At 37.2% G+C, this 18,049-nt stretch overlaps 1 protein-coding gene across 1 annotated transcript in view; it reads right to left on the bottom strand.

Moving 5' to 3' along the window:
• Znf277 (zinc finger protein 277) overlaps nt 1-18,049 on the bottom strand; it is an 85,367-nt gene that overhangs the window by 20,726 nt on the left and 46,592 nt on the right. The window contains exons 3-4 of the mRNA XM_090333046.1: nt 14,727-14,815; nt 13,921-14,003 (exon numbers count right to left, since the gene is read on the bottom strand). Of these exons, the coding sequence (XP_090189172.1) occupies nt 13,921-14,003; nt 14,727-14,815 (172 nt within the window). The remainder of the gene's footprint in view (nt 1-13,920; nt 14,004-14,726; nt 14,816-18,049) is intronic.

Here is an 18,049-nt window from a genome sequence, read left to right as displayed (position 1 = left end):
TGCGTCCCGTTTTAATTCAATTATGCGATTGTGATAAGTCTCCTCAATAATCATCCTGATTACAAATACCAATTTTATAACTTCCAACTTGAGTTTTTCTGCTAGAAAAACTTTCACTAAGTTTTCAGCCATGATTACCTTGTTATGCTCCAATTCAATTTTCTCTGATTAGGTCCTGCATTCATCAGAAGGATTATGTATATTATTTACCAGGTCTTTTATTTCCCTTTACTTTTTCACGCTTAACAAATCTTTGCCTGTTCGTTAAGATATAATTTTATACTTGTTTCTGAATATAGCATAATAGTTGAAAACCCACTGAAACACTGAGCAGATGTGAAGTCTGGCTTACACCCATAGTTGATATTTTAATCTCTATAATTCCATTTCTTCCGTTTAAAGATAAAAATACCATATTCTCTAGGCAGGTTGGCAAACACCTGTAATCAAATGTTTGAGAGACTGAGGCAAGAAGATTGCCAATGTGAGGCTCGCCTGGGTTACAAAGCAAAACTGTTTCAACAAACAAAACATACAAAAATGACATGTCAGTGCACTGTTGATAAAATATGATCAGATAATTTATGTCATGAGTATACAAGTTGTACGTGTGTCACCTAATGTTGCCTATAACCCATTATCCCTGGTGATTATTGCTCTTTCATCTTTTGAAGAGAAAAGGAAAGTCACTGAGGTGAAAAAAAGTTCCTATGTGGTTCTTATATTTCGCTCTAGCTTCTCTAATAGCATGGAGCTCAAAATGGGCCTCTATAAAATGTTGCTGATCTACAAACATTTAGAAACATTAATCTATTCACGAAACAAATGAAGACCTTATTTTCGTGAGATCAATTTGACGAACTGGATTCTGCCATGATAGAATAATATACATCAAACTTATTCTTCCACTATAAAATACAATAGACTTTGTATATGTTTGAAGGTATCAGATAATAGCATAGGTCTGCAATTCATGGGCCTTTTAATTCAGGACCTGTACACTGAGCTTGTTTTGTTAAAGGCTAACACTCTCACTTTGACCTACAGCACCATTTCCAGTTTTCTAGTGGTTAATTGGAGATAAGAACCTCACAGACTTCCCTGCCCAGGCTGGCATCAAACAGTGATCCTCAGATCTCAGCCTCCCTGAATAGCTAGGATTACAGGTGTGAGTCATGGACTTTATGCTGGTACCAAGTTGATAAGACAAGCAAGAAATAAAAAAAAATAAGGTTAATATATCATATAATTTAAAATTTTAAATGTATTTTTTACATTTAGGTGTATCACATATAAAACTGAAATTCATAGTAAAAGTCAAAGAAATGAAGCACCTAAAAAGGAAATCTGGATTTCTGCATTGTTTTTCTACAAGTACCTCATGCACACTGGCCATTATATTAAAGCATTATACTGACAATGTTGTTAACAGCAAATCCCTAAATTCAGCAGACACAGTTCTCGGTAATGAAAATTAATATGAACTTGTAATATAGCAGACATGGATCTTTTTTGCCTTTTCTTGTTTTCAACCCACAAGACTTCTCACTCATTTAAAAGCTACATTCTGGCTCATATTTTTAATCTCATGATGGTAAGTAATATAACCTCAATTTTGTTTAGAGAAAAAAAAATCTAACTAGCTTAACATCATCTTCATTTTGATTCAGCAAAAATATAAAGGGTTTGATGGGCCGATTCAAGAGAGACAGAAGAGTCTTTTTTGGTCAAAATTAAGTCCTCTCAGTGCACCCTGAAAACCATGGCCAACGTGTGCAGGCATGGGAAGTTATATATAAACTGGTTATTCTTAGCAGGGCCTCATCTACACTATGGTAAATTAGAGGCAGCATGGGATAGACATTGTAATAAAAGAAGAAGCTTCCTAATCAGCTTTTGCTTTTGTAGTTACTCTTGTGCAGTAGTGACCAGGTACCATGGGTTCTCAGCCAGTTTAGCTGATTTGCTATCACTGCAAACAGAGAAACCACAGTTCTGACATTATGCAAGTTGTCACTGATCCTGTATGTTCTGTATAGCTCTTATAACTTGTATTAACTCCTTCACTTTCTTCACTGCCTACACTTGACTTTTCTTTTTCTAAATGATGGGTATCTATGTTTTTCATGCTGGTCTTCACCTTGCGTGATCCTTCTGCAACAGCGGTCTTAGTAGCCAGGACTATAGGGGATGAACACCACCACTCCTGGAACTGCCCAAACTCTTTTTATGTTGTAGTGGTGGTGGTGCTGTACTGGGGCTTTAACTCAGGCCTTCATACGCTCCTTAGATTTTTTATTCAAGGCTGGCACTCTGTCACTTGAGCAACGCTTTCAACTTCCAGTGTTTTGCTGGTTAACTGGAGGTAAGTATTGCAAATCTTCTGTCTGGGCTGGCTAAGGACTTGCAGTCCTCAGATCTCAGCTTTTTAGTAAGTAGCTAGAAATAAAGGTATGGGCCCTCAGTTCAGTGACTATCTGTCACTTCATACCTGCATTAGAATTTTCTCTGAAAGCAAGGGCCCTAAAATTGTGAAAAATGGTATTCATCATAACTGGGTTCTCCATTCCATTTTTTAACCTTCAATTTATATTCCTCTCACATCTACCTCTGGTGGTTGCAATAAGGTAAATACTCTACCAATCCCTTCTTTCCTATTTCTCCACTATTTCTCCATTAACATATTCTATTGTTACAAGCACATTTAATTACTTTTCTCCAGAAATATTTCCTCAATAATGTTCAGCATTGGCCTTTCAGAGAGAGCTCAAAGGGACTTCATGGAGCTATCTACTAGCTCCCCAAAGCAATGGGAGTTTGTTTAAAGCTACACAGCTATTTGGTGCTAATGGTATTAACTTTACTTTCTCATAAGGGACACACTGTAACATATACAGATATAGAACTTACAATAATGATCTTTCTACTTAGATCCTGAACATGTAAATTCAGGATCCAGGCAACAGGAATCCAGAGGGGTTGGGCAGCACTAAAATTGTTCACAGAGTGTCCACACAGAAGCTTCACTGCAATGAGTGAGTTATGAACGAATGTCTCAGTCGAGGGTCTAGAACACAATGACAATTTAGGACTGGTAATATATGGAAATAACACCTTGCCTCAATCTACAGTTTACTAGAAAACAGGAATTCTACACAAGAATTTCAGATCACAAAAATTTTAGTTTGGTACTTAAAGAGTTTTTCTAAGACATAATACAGAGTCCTACAGAGGAACAATTGCTACCACACTGTATTGTAATGCAAGTATACACTGCCTAGGATTTTAAAAGGTTTTCTCTTTTATTGCTTCTCTATGTAGTCCTGTACTGTGGGTAATAGCAATCTGAAAAAATTACTATTTCTAAATTATTCTTATTTATTTATTTTCTTTTTTGAGTATGTGGTACTGAGGAATCTAACCTAGGACTTTGTGCATGCTAGGTGAGTACTCTACCACTAGGCTATGCTACCAGCCTAAGAAATGGCCTGGAGTAATTATTTTGTCTTTTGCCCATTTTTGTCCATTGACGTTTTCTATCCCTACCATTCAGGGCTTAATCCAAATACTGTATGAAGAAATATCAACAGGAGTGAGGAACTCTGTATTCTCCTGTTTTAGTGATTTACTAGCATTAAATGTGTGCCTGGGCAACTTTATGCTCTTTATATACAGCTTATTATAGAACATTCTGAACAAATATATGACAGCTAAATTTATATCCAAGGTACAACAACATACATACTACAAATAAATCTCAACACTTGCCTGAAAGTTGAAATGGCCTTCTAAAAGGAGAAGAATTTACAAAATACTTTATTGAAATAATACTGGTACTTATATGGTTTATATTTCATATATAATGTAAATTGGAGAGCTTCCCATAGCAGTAGGTATTTGTTTAAATAAAGATATTAGTCTACTGTGAAGATTATAAAAATAAATGTCTATTGTAATAAAAAAGGACAATACTCTGCTATATATGCAAAATATTCTAAAAAAAGACACTACTGGTTATGATTTTCAAAGTCTTAAATTATAACTGACAATTTTAAGCAATATGCAAGACATATCAAGATTGATTGATTGATTGATTTTTGCCAGTCCTGGGCTTGAGCTCAGGGCATGAGCCCTGTCCTTGGACTTTCTCAAGGCTAGAGCTCTACCACTTGAGCCTCAGCACCACTTCCAGCTTTTTTCTATGTATGTGGTACTGAGGAATTGAACGTGGGTCTTCGCGCATGTTAGGCAAGCACTCTACCACTAGGCCAAACTCCTGGCCCAAGATTTTTTTATATTGGTATGGGTAAGAACTCAGGTGACTGGTAACAGGTTTTTACTAACTTAAAAAAATCACTTTATAATCCTTCTATTAATTACAATTAAAAATATATGAAAAAAAAATCACTTTAGGGCCATACATGTTGGTTTGTAAACTTAAGTTTTGTGGAGGGAGAGATGGTAAGATAGAAACTGAAACCTATTCTTTTCAAATAGTGAGACTCTTCTCAAAAACAAATGAGTTATGGTGGTACATGACTATAATCCCAGCTACCTTGGAGGCAGTGGTAAGAAAATGAAACTCTGTTCTAAAAATAATGGAAGCTGGGTGGGTAGCTTAAGTGTTAGAATAACTAGGTAACAAGTAGAGGTCCCAAGTTCAAATCCCAGTGCCACGAACATCCAAATACAAAACAAGGTACACCATCATACCCCACCCCACCCCACAAAGGAGTGGGAATAAAATGGATCAAGATGAGTACAGAAATGGGAACAAAATACATCTGGTTGGATACATAAACTGAAAAACGAAATACACACTAGTTTATTCTAATGAACTTTCAGAGAGTAGAGGGAAATTTCCCTCTTCCTCTACAGGTGTAATTTTGATCTGGTCCTTCCTCTAGTTAGGTCCCTGAACGCTGTCCTTCTAAGCTCTCACATGGGTACAGTCAAAATGCAGAAGTTTGTTTGGAGAAATATGGGGAGATATTCTTTATAAATGGTACATACTCCTTGATGGAGTAGGATGGGACTATGGCCCCATAGACCTTGACAAAAGAGTAGAAAGTAATAAGTTCTCTGTCCTCTATCCTGCCCTCTCCTCCCCTAAAGCAGAAAATTTTCATTTGAGGTATTCTTGATACCTGGTGAAAAGAAATATCCTTATTTCTGAAGACTAAGGGACACAGAAGAATCTGAAGGTCTTGTCAAATGCCCATCAGTTTACAAGCACTGGATTGCACTGTCTTTAATATTTCTACACAACACTCACAGGCAAGAGCCAGCAGTACCCAACATTGTGAAGATTTCTTAAAGGTTGAATTACTTGTGGTGCTAGACACAAAGAATCCAACTCTTCTACAGGTTTCTTCAAGGGTGGGAATAGAATAGGACAGAGACACGAACAAGAATCTTGCAATGGTAAACATGCTCAAAGTCCAGCTGGCTTCCTCGGCCCTAGCTTTTTCACACAGAGGAAAAGCTGTGAACCACCCGGAGAAGGACCCAATACTACTTCCAAGGGAAGGTCTGCTATTGTTGGGGTACAGGGCAAGAAGGTGGAAAATAATATATTTTTCTTAAATTCTTCATCTAGATGATATATAAATGTGTAATACTGTTCTGTGGTATAAGAATTAAATGTCAAGAAAATTTTGTAATAAATGTTACATAGGACAGTCAAGAAAATTATAAGCATGTATTTGGGTTACACAATTTAGATATTCAAAAACCAAATTATTCCCTTTCTTTTTTCCTTTTTTGGTGGTACTGGGGATTAAACTCAGGCTTTGTGTTTCTTCTCAAGGCTGGTGCTCCACTTTGTGAGTCACATCTCCAGCCCTGTTTCGTTTAATTTCACTGGTCATTGAGATAGGGTCTCATTTCCTGTGAAGCTAGGCACTTGGACCATATTCTGCCTGTTTTGCAAATTATCTGTAGTTGCTGGGGTGACGCACATGTACCAATACATCTAGCTTCCCTCTGTTGAAGTACAATCTCATGGACTTTTTTGCCTGGGCTACCCCAGAACTGTAATCCTACAGGGACACACCACAGTACCCAGATGTGGGTTGAGAAAGAGGTTTTACAAATTTATTTGCTGAGATTGCCTCAAACTGTTATTTTCCAATTTTCAGCCTCCCAAATAGGTTAAGATTATAGGATTGAGCCCCAAGTGCCTAAAAGAAAAATTTCTAAACTGAATAATGTTATACACTCCTGAAACCAGGAAATTTGATCTGACTAATATCTTATCTTTTTAAAAGACATCAGTACCTCCTACCCTTTCTGAAACTGCATCAACTAAAAGGCATCAACCATCTGCTTAGTATCAAGGATTAAAAAAAAACCCAACAATTTCTTATTGGCATGAATACCAGAGACATTTTTTAATTAACTAGAGTCAGGTGTGGTGGATTATGTTTGTAATCCTACCATGTGGGATGTAGAGTCAGGAAGTGTATGCATTTGAGGCTAGCCTGGGCTCATAAGAAGAACCTCTCTCAATAATCCCTGTTCACTTCGGGAGAAAAAGTGGGCCACAATAAGACATGAAGTTGGTTGTTGACATGAGCAGATCAACACAATGAAATTTATAGTCAAAGACAAATAATTGGCTAGGAAGTTGGCTTAGTGGTAGAGTTGCATGCTCAACATGTATGGAGCCCTGGGTTCAATTCCTCAGTACAACATACACAGAAAAAAAAAAAAAAAAACGGAGTCAAGTTCCTTTCCTATGGACATAGGGAACAAATAAACTCCTCTTATAAAAAAAAAGACCAATAATTATACTTGGACATGATTTAATTAAACAGCATTATAAACACACAGAACCAAAGAGGATATTCTTAGAAAAGGATCACAAGGGATCAATAGGTATGTGCACATGATCATATAAAATAATGAACTCCAAGAAAGGGAAACAAGAGGGTTTTTTAAAAAATAATTATTATTGACTTATTTGCTTCTGTACCCTTTGTTTTGTATTTAAGTTTATCTGATTTGAATAGGGGAAGGGGAAACAGAAATGGTAGGATAAAGGGTGAACTAATTTATCAGCGATATTCTTTAGACACTGTGTTGGAAAGGAACTATACAACTTAAGGAGGCTGGGGAGCCAATGGGGGGAAAAATGAGGGAGGGTATGACAGTTTTCAAAAAGAAATTGACTCATTACCTGACTTATATAGCTCTAACCCCTCTGTACATCACCATTAAAATAAATTTTTTTTAAAAAAGAAGGTAAAACTATAAAACAAAAAGAAAAATTCAAGAGCTAAACCTAAGAGGAACCAGAAAAGCCAACTTTCTATTTTTTATTAAAGATAGCAAATAATCCAGCTTTGTATGAATCAGAGTTTAACAACTGACTCAAGAGCTAAGAGAGAATGCAAAATATTCATCTTTTTGAGTAAAGATGAAAGAGAACGAACACTGTGTCTCATATAATACTATCCGCACGAGGAAATCTTCCTGCATAAACTTAGGGTCAGTCACAGTCCTATGTTCCTCATAACATGGAGGGAGCTCTAAAATTAAATTATTTCCAAGTTTTAAAAGAAAATAGAAGCAGCTTAGTTCTACTGGCCTAAGATAATAAAAAATAAGATCATTATTTACCTTCAAATATATTTAAGTCCTATTCAGTTATTTCTATTAATTCTAGCCAATGTCAACTTAGAGGATGCCATTTTTGCTTAGGTAGGAACATGAACATTGGTAGCAGATACTTACACAACCAGAAAGAGAATGACACTTGGGTTGTAAAACAGGAATTTGAGTTGCTTCCCTTTCTACTTAAGATAGTACTTTAACTATGACTGTGTGCCTATCTCCCAATATCTGTGTTTTTAATTCTGAATACTGATATTGCTGAACTGATCACATTGAGCCAACATTGATTTTAAAATTCTATGTGATTTTTAAGTTCTCATTAAAGATGTTCAAGGAGGTAAACTTTAGGACTCAAATTTGTTGTTTTGTGACAGTACTAGAGTTTGCACTCAGGGCCCTGTTCTTGCTAGATAAGGGTTCTGCCAAATGAGAAAAGGTCTCCAGCACCTTTTGCTTTTCGGTCGTTTATGTTTTAGATAGGGCTTTCTGTTTTTGCTTACCTGTGATGCACCTAGTGATCTCCATGAAGTTATGACCACAGGTGTGTGTCACCAACCCCGGCTTATTTTTTGATATAGGGTTTCACTATTTTCACTTGGGCTGATGTTAAATAGAGTTCCTACCAATTTCTGCTTTCTGAGAAGCAAGGACTGCAGGTGTGAGCTACTATGCCTGGAAGAAAAGTACTTTTTTTTTTTTATTCTCCAGGCTGTTTAAATTTGTTTCCCAATAAAAGACTGGTTGGTCTTACTATTAAAGTTAAAAATAACATATTGGCCATTCAAGTACACTTGATCTCCATTTAATTGTGATGCTCATGAGAAAGATACTTAGACAACAATTACTCTAGGTGCAGTGCTAGAATGTATACTATGCTACAAAGCCAAGGAGTTACATAAAAAGTTATACATATAAATTGATACTTTACTTTGAGGTGACTGATATACAATAAGTTGATCTTTCACTAAAAGTCTGAAATCTATAAAGAAAAGTGACATGTGAGAGAAAAATCTTCTCAGGAGGAGATATGTAATTTCATTTTTGTTGTTGTTTTACTGTGGGGGGGAGGTTAGATATATGAAATAAGATGAAAAATAAAACATAGTTTCTTTCCAGAGAGTCAAATTGCTATGTAGGCTAAAATTTTCATGAAAGATTTATAGCTGTCATGACTGTTGTTTCAAGCTGGCATTTATAATAATGAAAAAAAAAATCCCTGTGTACTTTTCTTTGGGAGCTTTCCTCCCCACAGTGTAGTTCAGTTACATCTTCCCACTGAGAGCTTATGAATGCCACATGCTGTCTCCTGTAGGCAAATGGAAAAAGGAGTTATTTTTATGTTTAAGTGAAAAATGTAACCGAGTAATTAAAGATGCCTGCCTTATCCTTTCATTTTTTATTTTATTTTGTTGGTTATGGGGCTTGAACTCCTGATCTTGCTTTCTTCTGGCTTTTTCTGCTCATGGCTGGAACTCTGCCATATGAGCCACAAATCCATCTCTAGCTTTTTGTGGGTTAACTAGAGATATGAGTCTCATGGATTTGTTTGCCACTGCTAGCTTCAAACTGAGATCCTTAGATCTCAGCCTTTTGAGCAGTTAGAATTATTGAGCTGCTCCCCCCCCATCATTTTTCTTTTCTTTCTTTTTTTTTTTTGCCAGTCCTGGGCTTGAGCTCAGGGCCTGAGCACTGTCCTTGGACTTTCTCAAGGCTAGAGCTCTACCACTTCAGCCTCAGCACCACTTCTGACTTTTTTCTATGTATGTGGTACCAAGGAATAGAACCTGGGTCTTCGTGCATGCTAGGTAAGCACTCTACCACTAGACCAAACTCCCGGCCTTTTTCTTTTCTTTTTAAGCTGGGAGATCTCACTGTATGGCTTTGACTACAGGAGTCACAAGGCAATACTTCAATATTTCATTTACTACTTTATAAGCAAGGAGACTCAAAAGTGAATATGAAGTCCTAATCATTTCTTGAGAAATACAGTTAACTCTGTTTGCAAGCCAAACATAGCTGGAGTTCCATCTGTATGCAGAAAGGCCACTTAATTTTTCAAATGTAACTTCAGGTCTTTTCATTAATACAAGTCTCTGAAACAAGTCTTCATCTCTTGTGATAGCAGTTCCTCTCAGGTGTCAAACTGCAGCTATCCCAGTAATGAATATGAGTGGTTGGACAGCGCATGTTATATCCAATGTCTTGTAAAAAGCCAAAAAGAAATGGCCAGCCGAATCCTTCACTGGTTTTTCATTATGTAGTGCTAACTCAGTAATCTGATCTGAGATCACTGTTCAAGACAAGCTAACACTCTGAAATAATTTTACTAGCAACTCTGCAACAGCCACCAGGCAAGCTTTACCAAATTCTCCCTACTGATCCTCCATTGTCTTTGTGATTAGTTCCCTCAGCTAATTCGTGACTTGTCCGAATCATATTTTCTTTTTGATGACAAGGCCTAGTGCATAAGACTAGTTGTGATTCCAGACATGGCTGAAGACCATTTGTTTTGGTCCCAATGCATCTGGCCTCCCAATTCAACGAATTCTACTTTTTTTTTTTTTTTTGTGGGTCTGGGCCTGGGTGCTGTCCCTGAGCTCTTCAGCTCCCAGCTACCACCTTACCCCTGGAGCCACAGCCCCACTTCCCATGATTAATTGGAGATAAGAGTTTCACAGTCTTTAGTGCCCAGGCTTGGCTTTGATCCTCAGATCTTAGCCTCCTGAGGAGCTAGGATTACAGGTGTGAGCCACTGTGCCTACCTGAGTTCTACATGTTTTGAGCTATCATGACATTTTTCTTTTTTTAAATTACTGCTAAGGCCTGCTATAAACTTGGCACATAAGCTTAACAACAACAATCATTTGCTCATTTCTCCTGAAAAAACTGATACTGTATCAACTTTGCTTTGCTTTGTAGTTGCCATGCCAGTCTGGGGATGTTTCACCACTTTAGTTTTAATAGGTATCCTGTGTGTGTTGCGAGCAACATGATTATTTTGCTTTGATTGTTGTTCTAACTCTCTATCTTGAATTTGGAACACATTCATGGTTCCTATCATCTATTCTTGAGGTCTTTCCTGTATACTGTAACTTCCTTAATGGTCGTCTGAAATTCAGTTTCAGTGAGGGTTGTTGATCATGGATGAGTGGCATTACTGTCTATGTCGACAGAGAGGTTGACAACATCTTTGTCAATCACTGATGGTAAAGCCATCAACGTCATGCAGTCATCCCATAGCATCTCATCTCATTATTGTTGGGTCACCACAGTTTTGTCATGTGTGGTAACACTTTCTCAATACACACATTTCCAGACTGTCTGGCCCTGACTGTCCTCTGAATTGTTCCAATATAGGTAGAGTGGTGGCAGGCAGCCAGTGAGAGGCATTCGTGGCTGGCCCCAACATACCTCTGGATATGTCTCATATTCTTCCCAAGGAATTTTTTTTTGCAGCCAGATTAGACTTATTGAGCACTCCAAAATATTAGTCTTTCTCAGGATCAACAACAACAAAATTATCATCTCTATTACCAAGAATACTTCTCTAATTAAATTGCATACACTTAGCTATGAACTATGTGTATTTAGTATTCTAGAAATGTGCATGGACTAACCACATTTTCATTTGTGTGTATGTATGGATATATATGTACGTGTATACACACACACACACACACACACACACACACACACACAAACACATACACACACATATTTTTTGGTGGGACTGGGGTTAGAACCTAGCCCCTCATACTTGTTAGGAAGAAGTGCTACCATTTAAGCCATGCCTCCAATACCACACAGACACATTTCTATAATGCTCTTTCATCACATCTATCACTGTCAGACTATAAGGTAATGTAAACAAGGTCATCTAAATTCTGAAGATATTTTTAGGGATCTGAGTCTATCTGTAGACATAGAATAATGATGCTGCATGCTGAGGAACACCAGAACACCAGTGGCCAAAATAGTGTGGTTCGAGTTTGTATTTATTTATTTGGCAGTGTTAGGCTTCAGTGTCAGGGCTTTGTGTTTGTTGTCAGTACACTGCTGCTTAAACCACAGACACATACAGCCTTTTTTGTTGCTCTAGTTATTTTTTATTTTATTTATTTATTTTTGCCAGTCCTGGGCTTGAGCTCAGGGCCTGAGCACTGTCCTTGGGTTTTTCTCAAGGCCAAAGCTCTACCACTTGAGCCTCAGCACTACTTCCAGCTTTTTTCTATGTATGTGTTACCAAGGAATTGAACCTGGGTCTTTGTGCATGCTAGGCAAGCACTTTACCACTAGGCCAAACTCTCAGCCCATCTGGTTATTTTTTAGATAGGGCCACGATTTTTTTCTTTTTGCCTAGACTGCAGTGGATTACAATTGCTTATACTTCTAATAACTGGGAATGAGATATGTATGCCACTAAAACCAACTTTTTGGTTTATGAACAATTTTCTTTTTGGCCTAAGCTGGAGCAGAACCATGATCCTCTCTATCTCAGTTACCCGTGGACCTGTAATGATAGGTGTACAGCACCCAAACTTTTCTTTTTGGTCTAGGAACCATGATCCTCTAGATATCAGTCTCCTGCATAGCTAGGCTGATAGGTGAATACCACCATGTGAGCTACTGATTGAGACAGGGACTCAATGAACTTTTTTGCCCAGGCCACACAGATATGGATCCACAGATATGGATCACAGATATGAACCACTGTCACCTAGCAAAAATTTCAGTTCTTATAATAAAAACAATTCCTTGGAAGCACTCAGATCATGACAGCTTGCCTGTTTTATCTTTTCTTTTCTTTTTTTTTTATTAAGGCCACAGTAAGCAAAAGTGAGAAAACTCACAGGTATTAAATATGACTAAATGCAAACTAGAGTGAAATTCACCATTGTTTCAGGTTGCTTAAGACACTGTTATAAGGAGATAAAAGAAACTCTGGAGTCCTGTCTCTTCCCTGGGTTTGACACGTATGAAAAGCATAAATTTAACTCTAACTTTAGGATGTTTCCCAAATAAAATGGTTTCAATGAATTTTCTCAGACTCTATGACTGGGGTTATACAGGACTTATTCTCTTGAGATGTATAACAAATATTTAAATCTTAACTCCCTTCAAAATTCCCAGAGTGCTGAGTACTAGTAGCTCATACATGTAAAACCTAGCTACTCAGGGAGCTGAGATGTAAGGATCATGGTTTGAAGTCAGCCCAGACAGAAAAGTTCAGGACACTCTTATGTCTAATAACTACTCAGAAAAAGCCAGAAGTGGAGCTGTGGCTTGAGTGGAAGAGCACCAGCCTTGAACAAAAGAAGCTCAGAGACAGTGCCCAGGCCCTGAGTTCAAGCCCCAGGATTAGAAAAAAATCACAGAATCAGGTCTATAGATACAAGAAAAGCTTTTAAAAAGCTGTCAAAAAAAAACCCAAACAGTAAGCTAAGCCGGGCACAGTGGTTCACACCTGTGATCCCAACTACTCAGGAGGCTGAGATCTGAGGATCAAGGTTCAAAGCCAGCCTGGGCACAAAATGACCTGACACTCTTATTTCCAATTAACCTCTAGAAAATGGGAAGTGGGGTTTGGCTCAAGGGTAGGGCAGTAGCCTTGAGCTGAATTGCTCAGAGACAGCACCCACAAAGAAAAAAAAAAGAGTAAGCTAATTTCAATTTAGAGTCAAGGAAAAATAAGTGATACAGAAAAGGAAATGAGTACTTTCAAGTTAAATTAATAATTTGAAGGTTATGATTAACTTATGGAAATAAATTCTTTCATATCCTGTATGTGTGTTAGCCTATTTAAAGACTAAGGATGATGTGGTGTTTCTAAATTACCTTGCCATGGATGATACTGACAGGAAGAAAAGGATACCACATTGATTATGGCATACACTTAATTCATAAAGGAGAATGAGCAAAATGCTAATGCACAGTACATTGCAGAGAAAAGGAGAAAGAGAGGTTAATCAATTCAACTCAATTTTAGCTGACAGCATTTGTCCATAATATCCCAACAAGTGGCAAGTGGCTAAAAGTACAGTAAAACATGCATACTTTTCATGTTATTTTATAGACAGAGAAACCCAAAAACTCTCTCTGAATTTTAAACATGAAATTCTTTAGTGTTTGGTCATAATTATACATATATATATATACATTTATTTATACATACTTACATATATTTTCTTTTTTTTCTGTTCGAAAACTTTTACCTATTTTCTCCTCTTTGGGAAAGTTTTCATAATAAAAAGTGAAAAAGAAAGCCAGTCAACCACACCATTCATCCTTTCAAACAAATCTTACCAGTCTCTGCTTCTGAAGCTCCTCTCTTAGAATCCTATCTTCTGGTAAAACATCACATAACAAAAAATAGTTGTCTTGTTCTTCTGTTGAGAGATTTGGAAAATGAATAAGGAACTAGGCAGTTTTATCTTTCACTTTTCTTGGCAGTATTTACTTCTTTAAAAATGTTGGTTGGGGTAAGGAGTTTGGCCTAGTGGTCGAGTGCTTGCCTAGCATGCAAGAAGACCTGGGTTCAATTCCTTGGTACCACAACATAGTAAAAAGCCAGAAATGGCACTGTGGCTCAAGTGGTAGAGCTCTGGCCTTGAGAAAAACCCAAGGATAGTGCCTAGGTCCTGAGTTCAAGTCCTATGCCCAAGTCCTGAGTTCAAGGCCCAGGCAAAAAAAAAAATGTTGGTTAAAAAAAAAAAAAGTTTGTGGGGCCGGGAGTTTGTCCTAATGGTAGAGTGCTTGCCTAGCATGTACAAAGACCCAGATTCTATTCCTTGGTACCACATGCATAGGGAAAAAAAAAAAGCTGGAAGTGGTGCTGAGGCTCAGGTGGTAGAGCTCTAGCCTTGAGAAAGTCCAAGGACAGGGCTCAGGCCCTGAGCTCAAGCCCAGGACTGGAAAAAAAAAAAGTTTGTATACCCATGTGCATACCTAGTATAGAGTTCCGTTTTAGTGTTTTTCAAGGTTGGCAAAATAAACACCGAATTTGATTTGTACATCACAACAGGAAAAGCAATTCCAACATAAAATTATAAAATGATTTCTTTGACTTTTTCCCTTGTTATGAAAAGATGGTAGCAAAGAACTCTACTTACCAAATGGAGCTGTGGAATTGATTCTTATCACACTACAAAAATCTGTGATGGGCTGTTCTGTGAACCTTTTCTTCCAATATAAAATATACCTGAGAATAATAATTAAAAAGAGAAGATGACAAAAAGAATCAATAAACCACTTTCTTTAAAATGACAGGTGAATATATTGGGAGAATTCAATTATCGCAAATAAGTATTAAATAAAAAGTGCTTCAAAATTTGGGAATACAAAGCCAGTAGAGCATTGTAGAAACATGAAAACAATCTTTGATGAAGTAGAATTATCCAACAAAGATGTAAAAATGATTAAACTTTTCTCTCCCCAAACTGGATAAACAAGTTCATAAGAAAGTTAAAATTATTTCAGGTCTGGGCGCAGTGGCTCACCTGTAATCCTAGCTACTCAGAAGGCTGAGATCTGAGCATCCTGGTTCAAAGGCAATCCAGGCACTAAATTCCATGAGATTCTTTTTCTCTAACCACTAGAAAACCAGAAGTGACTCTGTGACTCAAGGGGTAGAGTAGTAGCCTTGAGTTGAAGAGCTCAGAGATGGTGCCCAGGCCCAGAGTTCAAGGCCCATGAACCACCCCCTTACAAAAAAAATTTCAATGTGATAAAGAAATTTTCTAAAATAACAACTCAGGTTATATTATATTTAAAATGTTAATGGTTAAACAGGCTTATGACATTTTGCAACAAAGTTCAATGGTTAACTTATCTATCAAGAAACAGAAGTCACAGGATAATGCAGTGAGAATCCCATGTATATTCAACATCTGTATGTTAAGAAAACTTACATTCTGCAATAAAGTTCAATGGTTAACTTATCTATCAAGAGACAGAAGTCACAGGAATAATGCAGTGAGAATCTAATATATATTCAACATCTGTATATTAAAAAAACATACACACGTCCCAGTTATGTCTGAAATAAGTAAAATTTACCCTTTGGAAAAACAGCTGAGCTGACAACTTCTTTATGTAGTGAGCAGAGCTAGAAGCAGCATAGGCTAAACTTAAAGAGCAAATCACAACCCCAGATCTGCATGCGTGATGTAAAAGGGAGCAGCGTGACAGGGTGCAATAAGCTCTTCTTTCCATTTACATAATGGGAAATATGTTAGGAGCTGCAATGTCAATTATCAAATGGTCCCCAGATCAGAATGCGGTCTTCCTTATGGAGAGTAAGGGAATACAAAGGTCTATTCTACAACAGGCCATAGAACCAAAGCCCTATAAAAGAAACAGAACTTACAGAATCAGATGAAGTAAGCATACAGAATGAGTAGGAATTTGGGCATTTAAAAATGATTAGACACATCATCCAAATGTCGTCTGCACTTCATAGACATACTATAAATGCAGGCATTTGAAGGTTTCTCTAAAGCTAAGTATTCCAAAACCCTCTACATCTGGTCTCTTTATTCTTACTTCCACTTTACTAATGTTAATTTCCTAATTTCATGGTAAATAAATTGGGGTCGTTAATGTATTTTGTTTGTGCTGAGGAAACAGCAAAAATGAGGAGAAAAACATGACATGAGTTGCTTTAAAATATAAATATAAATGAATGAAGGACACCAATGAGTAAGTATAAATTACATAAGGAAAAGTGGGTGATGATATATAAAACTAGAACCATGTTTTACTGCCAACTTGATGGGTAAGTAAGAGGATGACACTTCCTGTATAGAACATCAGAAAATGATGCTTCTGGACTTTAGCTCAGTGTCAGATCCTCAAATCACTAATACTATGACTGTGACACCATTCCTCAATGGCTTGTAGACTTTTTTCCATATTCGACTTGGTAGTAAGAAGGCATTGCTTACCCATCAAAGTAGACAAAAAGAGCAAAATGTACCTACAGAAGGTTCAAATATTTTTTTCCTTGGCTAGCATTAGCACCTTAAATGCCTTAGTATTCTACATGGCTTCTTTTATTCTCTCCAGTATTTGCTTATTCTACCATAGGAGAGATGAAGGCAAAGAAGAAAAAGAAAAGAGGCTCAAAAGAATAAAAATGATGTTTCCTGATGGTTGCTTATTTTCAGTTCATGGTTTATCATGCTCAACTCATCCATTAAAAAGTGGTAGACTGGGAATAAAAGAACATAGTACAATCTGTTTCAGACATGTTGGGAATATTGTTCTTCCAAACTGAAATATACAGATAACTATTTTCAGGCTAAAAAAGAAAAAAATCATACATAGTAGAACCAGGTGCTCAGATAGTGGACTTCAAAAGACACAGGGCTGAGTTCTCTCAGGTGATCCTTCATGGCTACTACTCATCTATATAAAGGAAAGGCTTGTCATTCTTGGTTGCCATTCTACTGAGAACTACCTGGTAATATTTCTAAATAGCACTGACAACAGTGGTCAGTCTTCTATATAAACAGTTCCATCCTGGATCTATAGCCTATTAAAAGTAAGAAATAACTCCCCGAATACACAGGTTGCTTACTTTTGAAATTCTTTGCAGACTAAGGAAAGCATCTATGTTAAATAACCTGGCAGATGACTAGGTAAGAGTATGAACCCCAGTAAATTATCACTGACTTATTTTTTAATGAAAAGTAAGTACTCTTTGTCTCTTTAAAATAGATCTTAAGGGGAGATCTTAAACTGGTAATAACGAACTCACTGATGGAGGACTAGGCCATTGCATTGCTATGAAAGCGAGTATCTAACTGGGTGCTGGTGGCTTATGCCTACAGTCCTAGCTCTTGGAAGGCTGAGATTTGAGAATCATGGCTAGAAGCTAGCTTGGGCAAGAAAATCCATGAGATTCTTAGCTCCAATTAATCACCGGAAAACTGGAAGTGGCACTGTGGCTCAAGTGATAGAACATTAGCCTTGAGTGAGACATAGGCACTGAGTTCAAGCCCCACGACTGACAAAAAATGCCCCCAAACCCCCAAACTGAAACTTATCTAACACCTGCAAAATAAATTGGTGATAATTACAAAGGTAATACATGTAAAACACAGCACCCAAAATCTCGAGTATTCAGTGAACAGTGCCCAGGGTTTGAGTTCAAGCCCTAGTACCTGCGAAATGTAAAGCAGGGCACGATGGTGTATACATATAATCCAAGTTACTTGTGAAGTTGAGGTAGTTAATTAAGGAAGAAGAATCCGTAAGTTCAATACTAGCCTAGGTTACAGAATGAGAATATGTCTCAAGCAGCATTTCACTAAACATTTCAAGTAAAAGTAGTTATATTAATAGTGGCAGAAGACTCAAATAAATGAACATTATGGTAGATGAGTAGAACAATAATATAGTTACAATGATTAGTAGCAACTACTAAGTTACT

This window comes from Megascapheus bottae, chromosome 5 (genome assembly GCF_031878675.1).
Source record: "Megascapheus bottae isolate mThoBot1 chromosome 5, mThoBot2.hap1, whole genome shotgun sequence".
In the NCBI taxonomy this organism is placed as follows: domain Eukaryota; kingdom Metazoa; phylum Chordata; class Mammalia; order Rodentia; family Geomyidae; genus Megascapheus; species Megascapheus bottae.
This window is presented reverse-complemented; position numbering and strand designations above follow the sequence as displayed.